Genomic DNA, 23,985 nt, shown 5'->3' with positions numbered 1-23,985 from the left:
ACTGTCACCATCATACGTCACATACTGTCACCTCACACGTCACATACTGTCACCTCACACGTCACATACTGTCTCCTCACACGTCACATACTGTCACCTCACAAGTCACATACTGTCACCTCACACGTCACATACTGTCACCTCATACGTCACATACTGTCACCTCACACGTCACATACTGTCACCTCATACGTCACATACTGTCACCTCACAAGTCACATACTGTCACCTCACACGTCACATACTGTCACCTCATAAGTCACATACTGTCACCTCACACGTCACATACTGTCACCTCATACGTCACATACTGTCACCTCACACGTCACATACTGTCACCTCATACGTCACATACTGTCACCTCACATGTCACATACTGTCACCTCATACGTCACATACTGTCACCTCATACGTCACATACTGTCACCTCATACGTCACATACTGTCACGTCACACGTCACATACTGTCACCTCATACGTCACATACTGTCACCTCATACGTCACATACTGTCACCTCACACGTCACATACTGTCGCCTCATACGTCACATACTGTCACCTCACACGTCACATACTGTCACCTCATACGTCACATACTGTCACCTCATACGTCACATACTGTCACCTCATACGTCACATACTGTCACCTCATACGTCACATACTGTCACCTCATACGTCACATACTGTCACGTCACACGTCACATACTGTCACCTCATACGTCACATACTGTCACCTCATACGTCACATACTGTCGCCTCACACGTCACATACTGTCGCCTCATACGTCACATACTGTCACTCACACGTCACATACTGTCACCTCATACGTCACATACTGTCACCTCATACGTCACATACTGTCACCTCACACAGTCACATACTGTCACCTCATACGTCACATACTGTCACCTCATACGTCACATACTGTCACCTCACACCGTCACATACTGTCACCTCACACGTCACATACTGTCACCTCATACGTCACATACTGTCACCTCACACGTCACATACTGTCACCTCATACGTCACATACTGTCACCTCACACGTCACATACTGTCACCTCATACGTCACATACTGTCACCTCACACGTCACATACTGTCACCTCACACGTCACATACTGTCACCTCACACGTCACATACTGTCACCTCACACGTCACATACTGTCACCTCACACATCACATCTGTCACCTCATACGTCACATACTGTCACCTCACACATCACATTCTGTCACCTCATACGTCACATACTGTCACCTCATACGTCACATACTGTCACCTCACACGTCACATACTGTCACCTCACACGTCACATACTGTCACCTCATACGTCACATACTGTCGCCTCACACGTCACATACTGTCGCCTCATACGTCACATACTGTCACCTCACACGTCACATACTGTCACCTCATACGTCACATACTGTCACCTCATACGTCACATACTGTCACCTCATACGTCACATACTGTCGCCTCACACGTCACATACTGTCGCCTCATACGTCACATACTGTCACCTCATACGTCACATACTGTCACCTCATACGTCACATACTGTCACCTCACATGTCACATACTGTCACCTCATACGTCACATACTGTCACCTCATACGTCACATACTGTCACCTCATACGTCACACGTCACATACTGTCACCTCATACGTCACATACTGTCACCTCATACGTCACATACTGTCGCCTCACACGTCACATACTGTCGCCTCATACGTCACATACTGTCACCTCATACGTCACATACTGTCACCTCATACGTCACATACTGTCACCTCATACGTCACATACTGTCACCTCATACGTCACATACTGTCACGTCACACGTCACATACTGTCACCTCATACGTCACATACTGTCACCTCACACGTCACATACTGTCACCTCATACGTCACATACTGTCACCTCATACGTCACATACTGTCGCCTCACACGTCACATACTGTCGCCTCATACGTCACATACTGTCACCTCATACGTCACATACTGTCACCTCATACGTCACATACTGTCACCTCACACGTCACATACTGTCGCCTCATACGTCACATACTGTCACCTCATACGTCACATACTGTCACCTCATACGTCACATACTGTCACGTCACACGTCACATACTGTCACCTCATACGTCACATACTGTCACCTCATACGTCACATACTGTCGCCTCACACGTCACATACTGTCGCCTCATACGTCACATACTGTCACCTCATACGTCACATACTGTCACCTCATACGTCACATACTGTCACCTCACACGTCACATACTGTCGCCTCATACGTCACATACTGTCACCTCATACGTCACATACTGTCACCTCATACGTCACATACTGTCACCTCACACGTCACATACTGTCACCTCACACGTCACATACTGTCACCTCACACGTCACATACTGTCACCTCACAAGTCACATACTATCACCTCACACGTCACATACTGTCACCTCATAAGTCACATACTGTCACCTCACACGTCACATACTGTCGCCTCATACGTCACATACTGTCACCTCACATGTCACATACTGTCACCTCATACGTCACATACTGTCACCTCATACGTCACATACTGTCACCTCACACGTCACATACTGTCGCCTCATACGTCACATACTGTCACCTCATACGTCACATACTGTCACCTCATACGTCACATACTGTCACCTCACATGTCACATACTGTCACCTCATACGTCACATACTGTCACCTCATACGTCACATACTGTCACCTCATACGTCACATACTGTCACGTCACACGTCACATACTGTCACCTCATACGTCACATACTGTCACCTCATACGTCACATACTGTCGCCTCACACGTCACATACTGTCGCCTCATACGTCACATACTGTCACCTCATACGTCACATACTGTCACCTCATACGTCACATACTGTCACCTCATACGTCACATACTGTCACCTCATACGTCACATACTGTCACGTCACACGTCACATACTGTCACCTCATACGTCACATACTGTCACCTCATACGTCACATACTGTCGCCTCACACGTCACATACTGTCGCCTCATACGTCACATACTGTCACCTCATACGTCACATACTGTCACCTCATATGTCACATATTGTCACCTCACACGTCACATACTGTCGCCTCATACGTCACATACTGTCACCTCATACGTCACATACTGTCACCTCATACGTCACATACTGTCACCTCACACGTCACATACTGTCACCTCACACGTCACATACTGTCACCTCATACGTCACATACTGTCACCTCATAAGTCACATACTGTCACCTCACACGTCACATACTGTCGCCTCATACGTCACATACTGTCACCTCACATGTCACATACTGTCACCTCATACGTCACATACTGTCACCTCATACGTCACATACTGTCACCTCACACGTCACATACTGTCGCCTCATACGTCACATACTGTCACCTCATACGTCACATACTGTCACCTCATACGTCACATACTGTCACCTCACATGTCACATACTGTCACCTCATACGTCACATACTGTCACCTCATACGTCACATACTGTCACCTCATACGTCACATACTGTCACGTCACACGTCACATACTGTCACCTCATACGTCACATACTGTCACCTCATACGTCACATACTGTCGCCTCACACGTCACATACTGTCGCCTCATACGTCACATACTGTCACCTCATACGTCACATACTGTCACCTCATACGTCACATACTGTCACCTCATACGTCACATACTGTCACCTCATACGTCACATACTGTCACCTCACACGTCACATACTGTCACCTCATACGTCACATACTGTCACCTCATACGTCACATACTGTCGCCTCACACGTCACATACTGTCGCCTCATACGTCACATACTGTCACCTCATACGTCACATACTGTCACCTCATATGTCACATATTGTCACCTCACACGTCACATACTGTCGCCTCATACGTCACATACTGTCACCTCATACGTCACATACTGTCACCTCATATGTCACATATTGTCACCTCACACGTCACATACTGTCGCCTCATACGTCACATACTGTCACCTCATACGTCACATACTGTCACCTCACACGTCACATACTGTCACCTCATACGTCACATACTGTCACCTCATACGTCACATACTGTCACCTCATACGTCACATACTGTCACCTCACACGTCACATACTGTCACCTCACACGTCACATACTGTCACCTCACACGTCACATACTGTCACCTCACACGTCACATACTATCACCTCACACGTCACATACTGTCTCCTCATACTGTCACCTCATACGTCACATACTGTCACCTCAGAGAGGTAGCAGCATGGTTACCGTTAGCTGTGATGCTAGCAGAGTGGTAATACGAGAGGAAGAAAGTGCGAATGAAGGAAGAATTAAATCCCCAGAAAAACATCAGGGGGTTCATCGTCTGGCGGTGGTTTGTCTTCAAGCGGGAATATGTCGAACAGACAACTGTAATTTGTCAAGTGTGGGGCAAAAGCGTTGCTATTAAAGTAGCATTACTGCTAATGTGTAGCATCATTTCAAAAGTTACCTGCTAAAGCGGAGGTCGGGAACTTTTTTGGCTAGTATGACACATAGAATGGAGCTGCTATCCCCGTTTGAATAAGAACATCTCATTTCAGTAGGTCTTCAAAGATGCTCAAGCCAATCCATTGTTGATCGATATATGCAAAAATATCTGAAAAAAAAATCCACTGCTTACCTTCGCTGATGAAGCCAATAAGTGTCAATTCCAATTGAATGATGAATTGTATTTTTACAAAATGTTGAGGGCCAATATTGTCTTCTTTCTGCCTGCATGGGTGTGGTCTCTTGCTGGCTTGGGGGTGGTTGTCTCCTGCTTCACCCGTGCCTTGTCCCCGGCCAGGCCTGTCCTTCTGTGTCCTTCTGCGGCCTGCTGGGCCACGTGGTGGTTTGGTACTGGGGGGCCCGCATGCATGCATAAGGTCGGGGGGCCCTAGTTGCCCGGGTGCCACATATACTGTTTGGGGCGTGGCTTTCTTAAGTAGCTGGGGGGCTCCCGCACTTACTGGAAAACAGATATACTCTACATGCAAACATAGGATCCTTAAGGTTAGAAAAATGTTTGTTTTCCACACCATAAAATGTCATAAATAGCAAACATTGCGGTAATAAATAAATAAATGCAATATATAAACTACTTATTTGATTTAATGATTTAAAGCAGTCTGAGCCTTTGTAGGAAAGTAAAAGTTATTCCATAAACTTTTTCCCACTGTATGTGTTGTTTCAAGCTACAATTTCTTCTGCAAGGCCACATAAAAAAACATCAACACCTGGAAGACGCCATCGATCAACTCACCACTGATCCTTCGCTAATCTTTTTTACCTCCAGCAAAATTTGAAAAAAGTTAGAAGGCTGCAACTTTGGCTAATATCAATAATTGCAAAATACACACGCTTAAAAAAAAAAAAATGAAGCAAATGTTCCCATACCCCCCCAAAAAAAGTTAGGACATGAAAAAAAATTGAGCAGGAAAAATAATAATAATAATAATAATAACAACAGTCGTGGTCAAAAGTTGACATACACTTAAAGAACATCATGTCATGGCTGGTTTGAGTTTCCAATCATTTCTACAACTCTTATTTTTCGTGATAGTGATAGGAGCACATACTTGTTGCTCACAAAAAACATTCATGAAGTTTGCTTCTTTTATGAATTTATTATGGATCTACTGAAATTGTGACAGGGTCAAAAGTATACATACAGCAATGTTAATATTTGCTTACATGTCCCTTGGCAAGTTTACCTGCAATAAGGCGCTTTTGGTAGCCATCCACAAGCTTCTGCTTGAATTTTTAACCACTCCTCTTGACAAAATTGGTACAGTTCGGCTAAATTTGTTGGTTTTCTGACATGGACTTGTTTCTTCAGCATTGTCCTTACGTTTAAGTCAGGTGTTAGAATAAGTGCATCTAAGTTATCACACAACTTTGTGTTACATTGAGTTCAGGACAAAAGCTGTCTTTGATCCTACCAAGAAGGCTTGTAAAAGTCCACTGTGTAGGATGGGAAGCAACATAAGGTGTTCTGTTTCTTTCATGTATTATAATCCAAAGAAAGATTTTGTCTTGACCCGAGACCTAAAGAGCGGAGAGGAAGCAGGGCCTGACTTCCCTCAAGGCGACCTTTTCTTTGAACTGTTTTGTAATCAAAGGTGATGGCTGTTTACGACCCCACTCCCTTTAGAAACAGCTGTTGCCAAATCCAAATAAAAGAGGAGGCGTACAATCTTTCGTCAGAGCGTGGTGGAACTGTACCAAGTGTACAGTCCAGACGTTTCTCCTCATTGAGCCGAATTTAATTCTGTCTCTGTTTAATTCCTTGCTTCTTGTCTTGTTTAATAGATGTCATCAGTGTTTGAACCTGACATCAGGACTTTGGGAAGGTCATTCTAAAACCTTCATTTTAGCCTAATTTAGCCATTCCTTTACCACTTTTGTCATGTGTTTGGGGTCATTGTCCTGTTGGAACACCCAACTGCGCCCAAGACCCAAACCTCCGGGCTGATAATTTTAGGTTGTCCTGAAGAATTTGGAGGTAATCCTCCTTTTTCATTGTCCCATTTACTCTCTGTAAAGCAACATTGGCAGCAAAACAGGCCCAGAGCATAATACTAGCACCACCATGCTTGACGGTGGGCATGGTGTCAGAATAATTGTATCTAAGTTATTACAGAACTTTGTGTTCCCATAAGTTACCAGCGAGCAGGCAAAAGATTGTAAAAGGCTTGTAAAACTCCACTGTGTACGATGGGACGCGACATGAAGGTGTCGGTTTCTTTGATCTATTGTGATCTACAGGAAGATCAGGAAGATCTACAAAGCGCATAAGAAGCAGGACCAGACACAAGCTCTAGGCATCTTTTCTTTGAACTGTTTTGTGACCTAGGGCAACAGCGGTTTACGACCCCCCTCTCTTTAGAAACAGCTGTTGCCATGTAATCAGGAACAGTCCAAATAAAAGAGGAGGCGTGCAACCATTTCCTCGGAGATTGGTGGAAGACTATACAAGAGTACAGCCCAGACGTTTCTCCTCATTGAGCTAAATTGAATCCTGTCTCTGTTTAATTCCTTGCTTCTTGTCTGTTTAATAGATGTCATCGGTGTTTCAACCTGTGATTAAAGGCCTCACCTTTTCTTTTCAACGGGAAAAGTAGATTTTAGATGAAAGTGTTTTGAGTTAAGAACCTAAGCTGGTAAATTGGTTTAGTATTGCAAGTCTTTGTTTGGATGTATGCGAGCGAGAAAAAGGTGAAAGTGAATAGTAAATGTTGCCCATTAGGAGTCATGTGCAGAGTGGCTTTAAGCATGCAAGGGTAACACCTTCCCAGCCGGCAGCTTCTTGAAACACTGAAGAAGCAAGATGAGACAGTGACCCTGCAGCCTTTCATGGTTTAACAGTCTTTACAGTCAAGAGGCAACATGGTGTCTGCACTCACTGCTGCTGTTCACCCTGGTGGAGCACACACTGATCAATACACACCTCACACAAGGCTGCACTCACACTTGTACGCCAACAATCATCTGCTTTATGAATGACAACTGTTCTTTTTCCCATCAGATAGCACACAGGTGTCACACTCAAGGGACAAATCTGGGCCACCACATTATTTGATGTGGCCCGGGAAAGCCGGGAAATAATATGCGTTAATAAAATGCTGCATCTTTTCAAACTAAATACATTTGTTCTTTCCCTTTTGAAATCACAAATCTTGTACTCAAGGAAATTGCATTTCTTTTGAAATTCAATATTGTCAAAATATTATATTATGTATTTCAAAAATATATTTTTGTTAAAATAAAGATGAATACTGTACTCATATCTGTTTGACTTATGATTTCAAAACAAATTATCAATCAAATTGTAGACTATAAAATTGACAATTGATTTTTACGGCTAAATTCCGCCGACTTCAGTTTTTACCGTAAAATCAACTGGTACTGCTTTTGGCCATATGCAGTAAGACGGGCTGTACATTTATATGCATATACATATACATATATAAATAAATAAATATATATATATATACATATATATATATATATATACATACATATATACACACATATATATATATATATATACATATATACATACATACATATATATATATATATTTATATATATATATATATATATATATATATATATATACATACATATATATATATACATACACATATATATATCAATATATATATATGTATGTGTGGAAAAAATCACAAGACTACTTCATCTCTACAGAACTGTTTCATGAGGGGTTCCCTCAATCGTGAGGAGATTTTGCACTCTTACCACGGTATCGAGCACTATTCTCTGGATAATCCAATTTTATATATATATATATATATATACACACACACAAGTTTTTTGACTTGTTTAAGTCGGGGTCCTCATAGAAACCCAGACCTGTTCGATTAATTTTTGTCATAGGGGACCATTAAGGTCATTTAAATCAATTGTTCACTTTAATTTATATCTCAACTCATTTGCATCTGAAAATCCCCCCCACCCCCCTTTACTGGCCTGAATATACAGACTATAAAACACACAAACTTTATTATTATTTTTTTTGGAACATCTTTATTGGACAAAAAGTTCACATCTTACACTTAGATTTGATACAGCAGGGTGTGGATTCATATGACCCCATTCCTGGGTGGAAGAGAAGGGGTTAAACATTTTGCAATGCAGACTGCCTAAAATGATGGAAAGCGCCATCATTTATTGGGTGTTTTTGTTTTATTCCTTTATTTATTAATTACATTTAAGCATTTTAAGTGATACATTCTGCACTTCTTTTAAGGTATATATTACTACGAAATTTTATTCACCCGTCCTTGTCACAACGTACATGTGACACTCTGTGACCCTTTTGTTATGTCCGTGCAGCACTTTGGCCGACTGGGCTCGTTTTTAAATGTGCTATATAAATAAATACACAAAACTGAACTCTTCATAGCTGTGGTCAAAGTCAGAATTGCCACAAAAAACATTAAAAAATATTCGACCCTCAATTGGATGATGCACGCCCCAAATTTGTCACGCTTCATGTGTCAGGTAAACCGCGACGAATGGGGTCATATGAACTCCCTTCCTGCAGTACATAGTGGAGTCAAACTGAGAACTGCTCACATGCATGCACACACACACACACACTTGGAATGGGGACCAAGTTGTTGTTCATGACTTGTGGGGACCACCCTTTCTACAGGTTGTGGAGGCATAAAAAAAAATGGTGTAAAATGTCCACTGGCCAGTTAGCTCATACACGTCTTTAAATCTCTGGATTGATGAAGTAATGTGCTGATCAGTCTTACTGGGGACCCTGGGGAAAAGAGTTAATATGGTTCATGGGGACCACATTTCAATATTTTTGCATAATTCACACAAATTTGTACCTGACAACTGAGGACCGTTGAAAAACAAAAAAGTTCAAATGAAATTAAAGGTTTCCCTTTAGGGCAGTGGTCCCCAACCTTTTTGTATCCGCGGACCGGTCAACGCTTAATAATTTGTCCCGCGGCCCGGGGGCTGGGGGGGGGGGGTCCTTTTTTTTTAATTTAATTTTTTATTTTTTCTTCTTTGTCATGAAAAAGGGAGGTTTTTGTGGTTGGTGCACTAATTGTAAGTGTGTATTGTGTTCTTTATGTTGATTTAATAAAAAATTCTATTGCGGCCCGGTACCAATCGGTGGTTGGGGACAACTGCTTTAGGGGACCTCTGACAGTCCCCACACCGTCAGAGGTCCCCTAAAGGTGTGTAAACAGAGCGATGTCCCCATTAAGTATGCATTGCCAGAACACACACACACACACACACACACACTAATATATTCAATGCACATTAACACAAAACGGGGGGAAATATATTTTGGGGACACCCTGCTTATTTTGTTGAACTTAACACATGAACAGTCCATGATTTTTTTCTTTTAGGTTATTTCTTAAACAAACCCAGAAATAAAACATCCAACACTATGAACATTTCTTTGAGTGAAAGAAGTACTTGATCCCAAGTTAAAGTACCCATGATTGTCACACACACACACACACACACACACACACGCACACACACACACACACACACACACACACGGCGTGGCGAAATGTCTCTCTACGTTTGAGCCATCACTCTTGATCCCCCACTGGGAGATGAGGTGAGCAGTGAGCAGCAGTGGTGGCCGCGCCCGGGAATAATTTTTGGTGATTTAACTCCCAATTCCAACCCTTGAAACAAGGCTCAGGTTGTTAAAGATATTGTTCCACTCCTCTTTACAAGTACTGTCCAAATCTGGAGGGTTTTGAGGCTGTCACTTGGCAACACATGCTCTACTGTTATCGACAGGGATTAAGTTTGGGGGCCTTGCAGGCACACTATCAGCGTCTACAGTACATCATTCATGTCCTGCCTTTTGGGTGCTTAGTTGTTCTGTGACACCTGTTCCAAAGTCTTCATGTACCTTTTAAAGATACCTAAAATATTTTCACTTCCATGTTTGACAGGAGGGGTGTGATGTCATTTCTCTGCCTTCAAAAAATGGTTGTTGAGTTGAGTTGGAAAAAAGCTCCTTTTAGGTGTTGCTTCACTTTCTTCCAAGCGTTCAGGTGATTTTTATTTTTGAGCAGCGGGATATCTATCTAGAAAAAAATTGACATTGTCAAAAAAGTTGTACTTGGCCTAGTGGTTAGAGTGTCTGCCCTGATATCAGTAGGTTGTCAGTTCAAATCCCGGCCGAGTCATACCAAAGACTATACAACTGGTACCCGTTACCTCCCTGCTTGGCACTCAGCATCAATGGTTGGAATTGGGGGTTAAATCACAAAAAATGACTCCCGGGCGTGGCCACTGCTGCTGCTCACTGCTCTCCTCACCTGTGATCAAGGTTGATGGGTCAAATGCAGAAAATAACTTTGCCACACCAAGTGTGTGTGTGACAATCATTGCTACTTAACTTGATAAATACAAGCATCAAAAATGCGGTATAGATCGGTTGGTAGAGTGGCCGTGCCAGCAACTTGAGGGTTGCAGGTTCGATCCCCGCTTCCGCCATCCTAGTCACTGCCGTTGTGTCCTTGGGCAAGACACTTTACCCACCTGCTCCCAGTGCCACCCACACTGGTTTAAATGTAACTTAGATATTGGGTTTCACTATGTAAAGCGCTTTGAGTCACTAGAGAAAAAACGCTATATAAATATAATTCACTCACTCACTTTTTGGTGGATATTTTCAATGCCAATATTTATTGTTTTTGTGTGTTTGAAAGATTTTCATGCTATATATATTTATTTTCATTTGTTTCTCTTTTTTACAGTTTTGTTTAATTTTTTTTAAGGTTTCGCTTCTTTTTTTATGGTTTCAAACATTAAAAGTGTAAAAAAATATATAAAACAATATAATTTGGAGCCAGATGAGTGCGGTTCGGGCATCTGGTCAGGATGCCACCCGGACGCCTCCCTAGGGAGGTGTTTAGGGCACGTCTGACCAGTAGGAGGCCACGGGAAAGACCCAGGACACGTTGGGAAGACCATGTCTCCCGGCTCAGGATCCCCCGGGAGGAGCTGGATGAAGTGGCTGGGGAGAGGGAAGTCTGGGCTTCCCTGCTTAGGCTGTTGCCCCCGCGACACCACCTCGGATAAGCGGAAGATGGATGGATGGATATAATATATAACATCCCCCTAAAGGGATAAGCGGTAGAAAATGGATGGAAGGATAATCGATAACGTGTCAAAAAATAGCCACCAAAATTATTGTATTTTTTATAATTTTGTATTTATTTGTCTCCAATGTCAACATTGTAGACAAATGGCGGTGTTCTGTCTCCATGGATACTGTATCACTCCACCCCAGCAAAGTGTGCTACTTATGTTTGTCTTGGTGATGCACCTGACACTCATTCTGCACGGAGGTTCAGATCCAGGAGGATTTAAATGTTGTTTTCTCCATTTTAGTACTAAGTGTTGGTCTCTGCCCAGCCAGCTTCTCACCTGTGGGAACATCATCAGCCTGCAAGGTCAAATACTTCATTCACTCAAATACTTTTCTGGACTTCTTGTTGGCTCCTGCTCTCTCTGATAAAAAGTAAAGACTAATTATTAAGGTTAAAGTTACAAAATCAGCAGGGGGTCAAACATTTATTTGCCCCCGCAGGTCATTTCATTAGGTACAACTACATAACAGACCATAATCATATTTCACTATTGGTTTATATTTAAAGATGTTTGGAAAGTTGTACACAGGTTTTTCTTTTTTTTTTGCCTTTTTTCTGTTTTCACAAATGAGTTGAATGTACCGGCAACCCCAAAAAGGGACAAGCGGTAGAAAATGGATGGATGGAGTTGGAATGTGAAACATAAGATTTGCAATAAGGAACAAGGTGAGGAGTGAACACAACGATGATGAGAAATGTTTCCACTACGTTATCTTCCTTTAACAACAATGTTTTTCTAAGGATGTCAAAAATAATGTTAACGCTTGTGCTAGTCACAAAAAATAATGGCATTATTCACGTACATTACAGGCCAACAGTTTGGACACTTCTCAAAGCTCAAAACCTGCTCACGGTTTTATTTTGAAATTAAATTTGCAAACGACTCTTCTCACTCAGCTTTGCACTTACCTACAGGATGCATTCACCTAAATAAAATAAATTGCTAGACAAATCTATCTAAATTATTATTATATATATTTTTAAATAAGAATAACTTGCATTAAAGGGGAATTGCACTTTTTTTCTTAAAATTGCCTATAATCCACAATCCTTATTGGAGACTAGAACACCCCCCACCCACCCATTTTCTGCCGCTTATTCCCTTTCGGGGTCACGGGGGGCGCTGGCGCCTATCTCAGCTACAATCGGGCGGAAGGCGGGGTACACCCTGGACAAGTCGCCACCTCATCACAGGGCCAACACAGATAGACAGACAACATTCACACTCACATTCACACACTAGGGACCATTTAGTGTTGCCAATCAACCTATCCCCAGGTGCATGTCTTTGGAGGTGGGAGGGGCCTATCCCCAGGTGCATGTCTTTGGAGGTGGGAGGGGCCTATCCCCAGGTGCATGTCTTTGGAAGTGGGAGGAAGCCGGAGTACCCGGAGGGAACCCACGCATTCACGGGGAGAACATGCAAACTCCACACAGAAAGATCCCCAGCCTGGATTTGAACCCAGGACTGCAGGAGCTTCGTATTGTGAGGCAGACGCACTAACCCCTCTGCCACCGTGAAGCCCAGACTAGAACACATTTTTCTTTTTTTTTAATGCATTCTAAATAAATGTAAATAAAATCCTGCTTACATTTGAGCCAATAGCAGCCATGACGTCTTTGCATCTACATCAGGCCTGGGTAATTATTTAGACCCGGGGGGCCACATTTACAGAAAAAAATGTGTCTTGGGGCCGGTATATCTATTTTTAGGAACACTAATACAAAACCTCACAATAATGTCTGATTGAATGCTAAAAACGTTATGACGGACCGCCTTAAAAAACGTAATGGAATTTTTACATTTTTCTATGAAGGATAAAACACTGAATATTGTCAAAATATGAACATCACATCCCCTTTTCCATCCACATATTTTACAATCAAGTGAAACGCCAAAAAATGCAACAAACAGTGAAATATGAACACCAAGTGTACAAAATAAATACACCTACAATCTGATATTTGCTGAATTTCCCCCAGGAATCAATAAAGTACTTTCTATTCTATTTGATGCTATATATCAATAAGCTTTAGAACTTTCTTTTGAAAATCTGTGAGCAGTGGGTCAACCTCGACAGTCAACTTATACCCGGAAATGGCGGAAAACCCCCCTAAAAGATGCTTCATGCCACACATATTTTTTATTTGCGAGTATTATGAGTCATTCTTCATCCAAACAGGAGTTTAAGTATGAAGATTGTATCAATCGCCATCCCAGTGACAGCAGACATTGCACAGTAAGTGATGTTTATGATGTTGTTGGGGGGGGGGAAAGCCAATGTCGTGATGTGCCGCAAAATCTGTAAATACGACATGTTATGATGAATGTTACTACATTATGAATATATACTTACAAGTATATAAAAAAGGGGTGTCAAATGTACGGACCGGGGCCCGCAAATAGGTTTAACCCGGCCCACAGCCCTCAAAATAAGTTGAAGTGAGCTGCAATTTTTCAATAAAAGAAACTGCCGTTCTAAATGTATCCACTGGATGTCACAATAGCAATTCAAGTGTAATCCACGTCACACGTGACACTGTTTAAAGATGACGTGTCAGCTGACTTTAAGCGCCCTCCGGATTGGCTGCCACTACTCCAATCAGCGTCGATTGTGGCTGGCAACAGACTGACGCCGTAGCAATGCACAATACCTTTTTTTGTTGTTGTAAATAATCAACTCAACAGATAAAAATAACGAAACAGTAAAATGCAAAGTCAACATGACCGTCATCTTTGTCGTTAAGATTTTTCGTGCAGTTTGTTGACGGCACAATGCGCACCCTGAAGTCCATTGTAAAAATGCATGTTTCTACATTTGTTGTTTGTCGTATTTTATTTTATGCTTAAATCTACCACGTTCACATTGGTTATGTTTGGGGTTATGTTACCTTTAATTTGGCTATTACGGTGTCATTTTGATTATTGTTATGATTATATTATAATTGTAATATTTGAATGATGGTAAATGGCTGCACAAACCACTAGGACATCCTCGGAAGAACCCACCGAAGGGCAAGGAGAACTCACACCCAGTGGGACCTCGGTGACAATGATGACTATGAGAACCTTGGAGAGGACCACATATGTGGGCAACAACCCCCCCAGCCCCCACTAGGGGACCGAAAGCAATGGATTTCGAGCGGGTCTAACATGATATTGTGAAAGTTCAGTCCATAGTGGATCCAACACAGCCGTGAGAGTTCGGTTCAATGTGTTGTCACATTTGTGGATGTCAGCAGTGCGGCGGTTCGAGGAAACACTCGGTAGCTTTCCCAAACACGTCTTTAATGAACCGCCAAGATGATAATGCTGAACAGGAAGTGCTTGAAGTTTACTGGCTTTGTAAACTAACTTGAAATGTTTTGCAAAGAGGATTATTTGTCATGAGTACATTTTCAAAATATGCGTGTTTTATTTTTGCCACAAATAAAAATTTTAAAAGTGGTCTTTATTTTTAAGTTATCATCCCAGGATTTTACCAGTGGGAATAAGTTTTCCTCCATGGGATAAAATGAGTTATTTGATATAAAACGATGGACGTGTTTTGAAAGGCTTTATAGGCTCCATTGTAAGAGGACTTATTTGCAAGTTAGAATGCATAAACAAAGAAAAACTTGTGTGCTTGTCTTACATAAGGATCGTAGTATTACCCCCCAAAAAAGTGCAGTTCCCCTTTAACTTTGACAGCATTATTCTAAAACAAACTTGACTTCCTAAACCAACACAAACTCATCATTCAGTGAATATATTTCTATGTACATTTGGGTGAATATATTTCTCTCTTACTTTAAACGTTGTGAAGCAAAAAGTTCCATTTACAAGCCACTGATGATGTCATCGCGTAGCAAACACAAGTGTAATAATTACATTAAAGTGAGCGTTAATCAAACACATTTCAGCAGCGTTTAAGTGAGCTCGCAATGCACGTGTTTAGTCAAAAATCATAGATGTCCGTATCATTTTCCCTGGGATGCACGACCCTAGTGGGTAATTGTGATATTTTTAGTATTGTTAGCCATCATGTTGATGCTTCCTACGCTGCAAGATGACTCAAAGTGGGAGAAAAAACTCTTAGTTGTCACACTTTTTTACTCAAGTACGAGTTGCTCATCATTAAAGCTACTTTTAGTAGTCATTCCTGCAATAAACTGAAGCCAGAGATGTCCGATAATGGCTTTTTTTGCCGATATCCGATATTGTCCAACTCTTAATTACCGATTCCGATATCGACTGATACTGGAATGAAGACATCATCACACCTAACTTTGTTGTGATGCCCCGCTGGATGCATTAAACAATGTAACACGTTTTTCCCTAAAATATATCAACTCAAGTTATGTAAAAAAACAATGCCAACATGGCACTGCCATATTTATTAACGAAGTCACAAAGTGTATTATTTTTTTTTAACATGCCTCAAAACAGCAGCTTGGAATTTGGGACACGCTCTCCCTGAGAGAGCACGAGGAGGTTGAGGTGGGCGGGGTTTATATTGTAGCGTCCCGGAAGAGTTAGTGCTGCAGGTATTTGTTCGGTTGTGTTACGGTGTGGATATTCTCCCGAAATGTGTCATTCTTGTTTGGTGTGGGTTCACACATTTGTAACAGTGTTAAAGTTGTTTATGCGGCCATCCTCAGTGTGACCTGCATGGCTGTTGACCAAGTATGCCTAGCATTCACTTGTGTGGGTGAAAAGCCAGAGATATTATGTGCTAATGTTCTGTACCTTCCTACATCTGTGTACACAGAGGCGTTTTAAAAAGTCTCAAATTTTACTTTTTGAAACCGATACCGATAATTTCCGATATTACATTTTAAAGCATAATAATATCATCAGTCCGATATTATCAGACATCCCTCGTGAGTATGGAAGTAAGCCTCTGAGATGGCGTACGAGGCGGCGCACTCACAAACGTGAAGAAAAAAAAATGCATTTATTCCAGCAGTAATAAAAGTAAAGTAAAATACTGTCGTAAAATTCTCCATAGCTACGCAAACTTATTGTGTCCTCATAATAAAGGGCGAGCATCAAATAAATAGCAATGAAGTGAAAACTAAAACAAATAATAATTTGGAATGACCAGATAAATAACTACGTTACATAATACTAAATGTAACTTATATTACATATTCAGTAATTGGGAGATAAAACACATGAAAACCTACTAAGGTTGGGTTCTTAATTCCCGTCTTCAAGATTCTAGATCGTTCCCCAATAAAATGTTGTTGTTGTCACACTAAGTCATGCTGTGAAGTCAAGCGGAGCCTAAAAGTACCCGTGCACTTTTTACACCATGAAGCGGTGCTCCTTGCCGTCGTGCGCCATCAGGATGACGTTCCGGTTGGAAGTCCAAATGAGGCGGGCCAGTTTCAGGTGGTTCTGGGATCCGGGAGAGGCCGGTTGGACCGGTGGTACCTGGTAGGTCTTAATGCAGCGCAGCTGGGGGGCCGAGTTCAACATCCCGATGCTGCCCAGCAGACTGGTGTTCATCTAAAGTCAGACACGTCACAGCAGTTTTATTTATGGAGTTGTTTTTTACGAAATGTCAAACTCACGATTTTGGAAAAAAAAATTCCGTGGGGTTGAGGAAAATACAGTAAGTACGTGCAAATAATACACACATATTTAGGCACATACACTATTAATTGTAATTTTTTTTTCAAATGACAATGTTTATCATAATAATACTTTGGAATATTCTTAGAAATCCATCATACACACAAATAATGTCCCAGTGTTGGACCATCAAGTAACTTATAAATAATAACAGAAAAAGCACTCTAACTAACAATAAAAAAAAATTTTAATCAGCGGCCAGAATGAATTATTACTGAAGGTGTCAGAATTTGATATTGACAGTGAATATCAGTTTGATGTGAGCAAAGAAATACTAGAACTGGATTATAATTGCATCTACAATATGTGAAAGAAGAAGTCCTGCAAAGTGTTTACAACTGATGCACAATACTTTACAGGCTGGACGTCCTTAGATCCACAATACTTTACAGGCTGGACATCCCTAGTACGTGTCCTAATTGGATATTATTGCAGTCTACAACATGACATTTGTCCATAGAAACTAGTATCAAATCATTAGAGTTACATATTACTTACAGAATCCTATTAGCAATTTTCCAGTAACAAATGTGTCCGCATCATTCAACTTACTCATTTTAGCTTAATTATTTTGGCCAAGAGTTGTTGTCAAAGAACAATTACCACTCCACTTTAACTTAAAGACAGCATAAGTCCACTCCAGATTTTTAATAAAAAAATATGTTAGTGATTATTCAGACCATTTTATTTTGTTTAAGTAATTTAACTTGAAATAAATATTGTTAAAACTTTATATATAAAAGTTCATTTGAAATAGGGACGGATGCAGAAACATAAATATCAGAGTGTTTGGAGCCAAAGCTAATTTACAACACTTGTCCTCAACAATAACAAGAACAACACAGATCTAACAACATTAAAATAGGAAAATAAAAAGAATGAGGCAAAGAGGAGTCGATAATAATGATAGTAATAATACAGACAAAGTGCAAACTACATAAAATCCAATAATAATAATAATAATAAATAATAATAATAATAATACAGACAAAGTGCAAAGTAGATAAAAGCCAATAAAAATAACAATAATAATACAAATAATAATACTAAGACAAAGTGCAAACTAGATAAAATCCAATAATAATAATAATAATAATAACACAAACAAAAGTGCAATGTAGATAAAAGCCAATAAAAATAACAATAATAATAAAAATAATAATACAGACAAAGTGCAAACTAGATAAAATCCAATAATAATAATAATAATAATACAAACAAAGTGCAAACTAGATAAAAGCCAATAATAATAATAATAATAATAATAATAATAATAATAATACGGACAAAGTGCAAACTAGATAAAATCCAATAATAATAACAATAATAATAATAATAATACAGACGAAGTGCAAACTAGATAAAATCCAATAATAATAATAATAATAATAATAATAATAACACAGACAAAGTGCAAACTAGATAAAATCCAATAATAATAATAATAATAATAATAATAATAACACAGACAAAGTGCAAACTAGATAAAATCCAATAATAATAATAATAATAATAACACAGACAAAGTGCAAACTAGATAAGAACCAATTAGTAAAAATGAGTAAAAACCAAACAAGGGAACACGATTGTTACACTACAAAGTAACAGAAGTATGTTTGATTCCTGCTGATATCGTATTGGATCAATATCAGTATATGTCAATAATCAAAGCTCCAATTTCAGTAACGGAAGTGAAAAAGTTGTATTGTGACACCACAAGTAATTATACTTCAGTATTCTAAAATGTTCTAAAATTAAATCTTCTGAGATCTTTAGCTCTCGGGAGGTTACAATCCTGACAAAAGTAGATAAATAAATAGATAAAGTGATATAGTTTACCTGCCAAAATGAGATGTGGCTGTCAGCGTTGGAGTACGTTGCTAGGTAACGGCCATCAGGGGCAAATGACACCGCCGTGATTGGACCTTTGTGACCGTGGATGTTCTACAGACAAGCAGACAATCAATCAGTCAATCAGTGTTTATTTATATAGCCCGAAATCACAAGTGTCTCAAAGGGCTGCACAAGCAACGACGACATCTTGGCTGCAGATCCAACATCAGGGCAAGGAAAAACTCACAGGGTTAGAAAGGAAAGTGGGAACTTGTGTCACTGAATTGCACAACAAAGCAAAACTTTCACAGACAATTCCCACAATGAAAAAACATTTTGAAGACATTTTTTTCCTACAACTTTGTACTGTACGAATATTTACCGTATTTATCCGACTACAAGGCGCACTTAAAATCCTTTAATTTTCTTAAAAATCGACAATGCGCCTCATAATCCGGTGCGCCTAATGTACGGAATCATTTTGGTTGTGCTTACCGACCCCGAAGCTATTTTATTTGGTACATGGGGAAATGTTAAGTGTGACCAGTAGATGGCAGTCAAACATAAGAGAAACATGTGGTGTGCAATATGATGGCAGTCACACATTAGAGAGATACATGTAGACTGCAATATGACTCATGTAAACAACACCAAAATGAACCAGATACTGTTATGCTTGCTCATTAGAATAAAATAGACAAGAATCCCTTTATTGTCATCATAGTTAAGAACAAATTAAGTGCCACCCATCCGTGCGAATGACAAACAAAAATACCTACCGTTTTTTACAGACTATAAATTTAGTTGAGCTTACCCACCTCGAAGCAATTTTATTTGGTGTATGGTGTAATGATAAGTGTGACCAGTAGATGGCAGTCACACATAAGTGAAGAGTAGGCTGCTGCACTATGATGGCAATGTGACTCAAGTAAACAACACCAACATTTTATATGTTCCATTGAAAATATAGAACATTACACACGGCGCTCAAAAATTTTTCTTTTTAGTAGCAGTCAAAAATCTATCTTTTTAGTAGGACTTTGGTAAGCTATGAAGCCGCACCCCTTGATGGATTGTACTGTGCTTCAACATACCAGTATTATTATGGTGTGTGTATAAGGTAAAACATTCTCTGGCGTATTGTTTCGCAATATAATGCAAAAGCTAATTTTTTTACCTTCTGGTACCTACTGATCTGTATTTGGGATCTGCATAAGTCTTAAAACTTTGTGCTCGTCCGCCTTTGTAGTCCGTGGAGACACCGTATTCGATAAGCTTCTGCTTTTTCTCTATCTTCTTGTTGTAGGACATTCATCCTCCACTGTTGCCATTTCTAATGAAGTGAAGTGAATTATATTTATATAGCACTTTTCTCTAGTGACTCAAAATGCTTTCCACAGTGAAACCCAATATCTAAGTAAGCTTTTTAAACCAGTGTGGGTGGCACTGGGAGCAGGTGGGTAAAGTGTCTTGCCAAAGGACACAACGGCAGTGACTAGGATGGCGGAAGTGGGGATCAAACCAGGAACCCTCGAGTTGCTGGCATAGCCATTCTACCGACCGAGCTATACTGCGAGTAGTGTGAAGTTGTTACTTTTATTTGTCAGTAAACTAGCCATGAAAGCACTAGAACAGGGGTCACCAACGCGGGCACCAGGTCGCCCGTAAGGACCAGATGAGTCGCCCGCTGGCCTGTTCTAAAAATAGCTCAAATAGCAGCACTTACCAGTGAGCTGCCTCGATTTTTTTATTTTATTTATTTACTAGCAAGCTGGTCTCGCTTTGCTGGACATTTGTAATTCTAAGAGAGACAAAACTCAAATAGAATTTGAAAATCCAAGAAAATATTTTAAAGACTTGGTCTTCACTTGTTTAAATAAATTCATTTATTTTTTTACTTTGCTTCTTATAACTTTCAGAAAGACAACGGAGAAAAAAATACAACCTTAAAAATAATTTTAGGATTTTTAAACACATATACCTTTTTACCTTTTAAATTCCTTCCTCTTCTTTCCTGATAATTTAAATCAATGTTCAAGTAAATGTATTTTGTTTATTGTAAAGAATAATAAATACATTTTTATTTAATTCTTCATTTTAGCTTCTGTTTTTTCAAAGAAGAATATTTGTGAAATATTTCTTCAAACTTATGATTAAAATTAAAAAAAAATATTCTGGCAAATCTAGAAAATCTGTAAAATCAGATTTAAAACTTATTTCAAAGTCTTTTGAGTTTTTTTTAACATTTTTGTTCTGGAAAATCCAGAAGAAATAATGTTTTTTCCTTGATTGAAACATAGATTGGTCCAATTTGTTATATATTCTAACAAAGTGCAGATTGGATTTTAACCTATTTAAAACATGTCATTAAAATTCTAAAATTAATCTTCATCAGGAAAAATGACTAATGATGTTCCATAAATAATTTTTTTTAGAAAAATTCCAATTAGCTCGTTTTTCTCTTCATTTTTTGGGGTTGAATTTTGAATTTTAAAGAGTCGAAATTGAAAATAAACTGTTTCAAAATTTAATTTGCATTTTTTTTGTGTTTTCTCGTCTTTTAAACCGTTCAATTAAGTGTGTTTTTCATCATTTATTCCCTACGAAAAAACCTTCCGTAAAAGGAAAAAAAAAATGTAAGACGGAATGACAGACAGAAATACCCATTTTTTTTATATAAATATAAGTGAAGTGAAGTGAATTATATTTATCTAGCGCTTTACATAGAGACACGCAACATCTATGTTACATTTAAAGCAGTGTGGGTGGCACTGGGAGCAGGTGGGTAAAGTGTCTTGCCCAAGGACACAATGGCAGTGACTAGGATGGCACAAGTGGGAATCGAACCTGCAACCCTCAAGTTGCTGGCACGGCCACTCTACCAACCGAGCTATGCTGCCCAAATTATAAATACATTTTTTTATATATATAGATTTATGTATTAAAGGTAAATTGAGCAAATTGGCTATTTCTGGCAATTTATGTAAGTGTGTATCAAACTGGTAGCCCTTGGCATTAATCAGTACCCAAGAAGTAGCTCTTGCTTTCAAAAAGGTTGCTGACCCCTGTTCTAAAACATACTGGTGTAGTGAGTGTACATTATTCACCCAAGGAACTTTAGTTATTAAACATTTTTTTTTAATGCGCCCTGTGATCTGGTGCACCTTTGGTGACCTGACTAGACCCGCTCAGGCCTTATAGTCCGAAAAATACGGTAACTCCATTCCACAGATTGAACCAAATTGACCCTTGATAATTTCCAGATCATTTCTTCGCCGCGTCGCAAACACGTCAGTAAATCCTATTCCGTAATAACAAAGACGAGATGAAGACCATATTTCGGTCCGTGTTGAAATGTTATCGCGGCCCAGCAAGAGGACTCAGGTATTGTCCCTGACAGTAAGTGTTGGGTCTGAGTGAGATAATTCCATCACGTGAGGGCCAGCCTCGGTCCAGCAGATGCTGGCGTCCAGCAGCAGAACTCACGGGACAAAATAAAGCAATGTTGCAGCGGGTGTAACCAAATAAAGTGTCCCACCAGATGAAGAGTGTGTAACGCAATAAAGGTCCTCAATGAAATCTCCATCAACATCCCAGCCTGCCTATGACCGGGATCTCACGCGCTCCTCAGCAGATGAGATGAAGTCGTGTCGCCCTCGGCGCCCGAGACCCAGGAATTATAGCCCATGTGCGGCTGTTAAAGAAGAAAAATATAATACGGCAAATTACATGAACATCTCATATTCGCACTTGCTTTTCTGCCTCATATTAGATTCCAGTTGTGTTAGCAGCAGGAAAAAAGAGCCAAATTCGATTTTTGGGCCGGTCTTCCAGGACTCTTACATCTCTCCATTCCGCTCATGTTTCACTGTTGTTGTTTTTTTTGTTTATTCCATTGCTTGCTGCACAGCAAATACTATGTGGGATTAACCAGTAGATGAAGGTGTACAAACCCTGTTTCCATATGAGTTGGGAAATGGTGTTAGATGTAAATATAAACAGAATACAATGATTTGCAAATCCTTTTCAAGCCATATTCAGTTGAATATGCTACAAAGACAACATATTTGATGTTCAAACTCATAAACTTTATTTTTTAGCAAATAATAATTAACGGAAATACTTTTCAAAATATTTGGCTTGTATGGCTCTCTCAGCCAAAAAAGTTCCCGACCCCTGCGTTAGAGTGTCGGGTTGTGAGTTCAAACCCCGGCCGAGTCGTACCAAAGACTATAAAAATGGCACCCATTACCTCCCTGCTTGGAATTCAGCATCAAGGTTTGGAATTGGGGGTTAAATCACCAAAATAATTCCCGGGCGCGGCCACCGCTGCTGCTCACTGCTCCCCTCACCTCCCAGGGGGTGAACAAGGGGATGCGTCAAATGCAGAGGACACATTTGGCCACACCTAGTGTGTGTGTGACAATCATTGCTACTTTAACTTTTAACTTGAAACCAGTGGTTCTTAACCCAGGTTCAATCGAACCCTAGGGGTTCGGTGAGTCTGCCTCAGGGGTTCGAAGGAGCCTCTGTCGCTAAGGTCTAGACACACCCGACCCATCGTGTAAATAAAAATTTCTCCTGATCGGCGTATTCTGAATACGCCAACAGCAGAAGTCACACTGATTTGCAGGTGTGTCATTTCTTATGAGTTCATGCACTGTGTTGCTTTTTGTTCTTTGAAAAAGGTGACGTTCATGCACGCTTCATTTTGTGCACCACTAGACTTAAATTT

The 23,985-nt window shown here is 40.1% G+C and overlaps 1 protein-coding gene across 1 annotated transcript in view; it reads right to left on the bottom strand.

The window, feature by feature from the left end:
- Nucleotides 1-15,343: 15,343 nt before the first annotated feature.
- The window catches only part of LOC133536558 (WD repeat-containing protein 7-like), a 134,042-nt gene continuing 125,400 nt past the window's right edge, over nucleotides 15,344-23,985 (bottom strand). The window contains exons 22-23 of the mRNA XM_061877186.1: nucleotides 19,257-19,361; nucleotides 15,344-17,291 (exon numbers count right to left, since the gene is read on the bottom strand). Coding sequence (XP_061733170.1) covers nucleotides 17,088-17,291; nucleotides 19,257-19,361 — 309 coding nt within the window. The 3' untranslated portion in view covers nucleotides 15,344-17,087. The remainder of the gene's footprint in view (nucleotides 17,292-19,256; nucleotides 19,362-23,985) is intronic.

Source organism: Nerophis ophidion, linkage group LG17 (assembly GCF_033978795.1).
Source record: "Nerophis ophidion isolate RoL-2023_Sa linkage group LG17, RoL_Noph_v1.0, whole genome shotgun sequence".
NCBI classification, from domain to species: Eukaryota; Metazoa; Chordata; class Actinopteri; order Syngnathiformes; family Syngnathidae; genus Nerophis; species Nerophis ophidion.
This window is presented reverse-complemented; position numbering and strand designations above follow the sequence as displayed.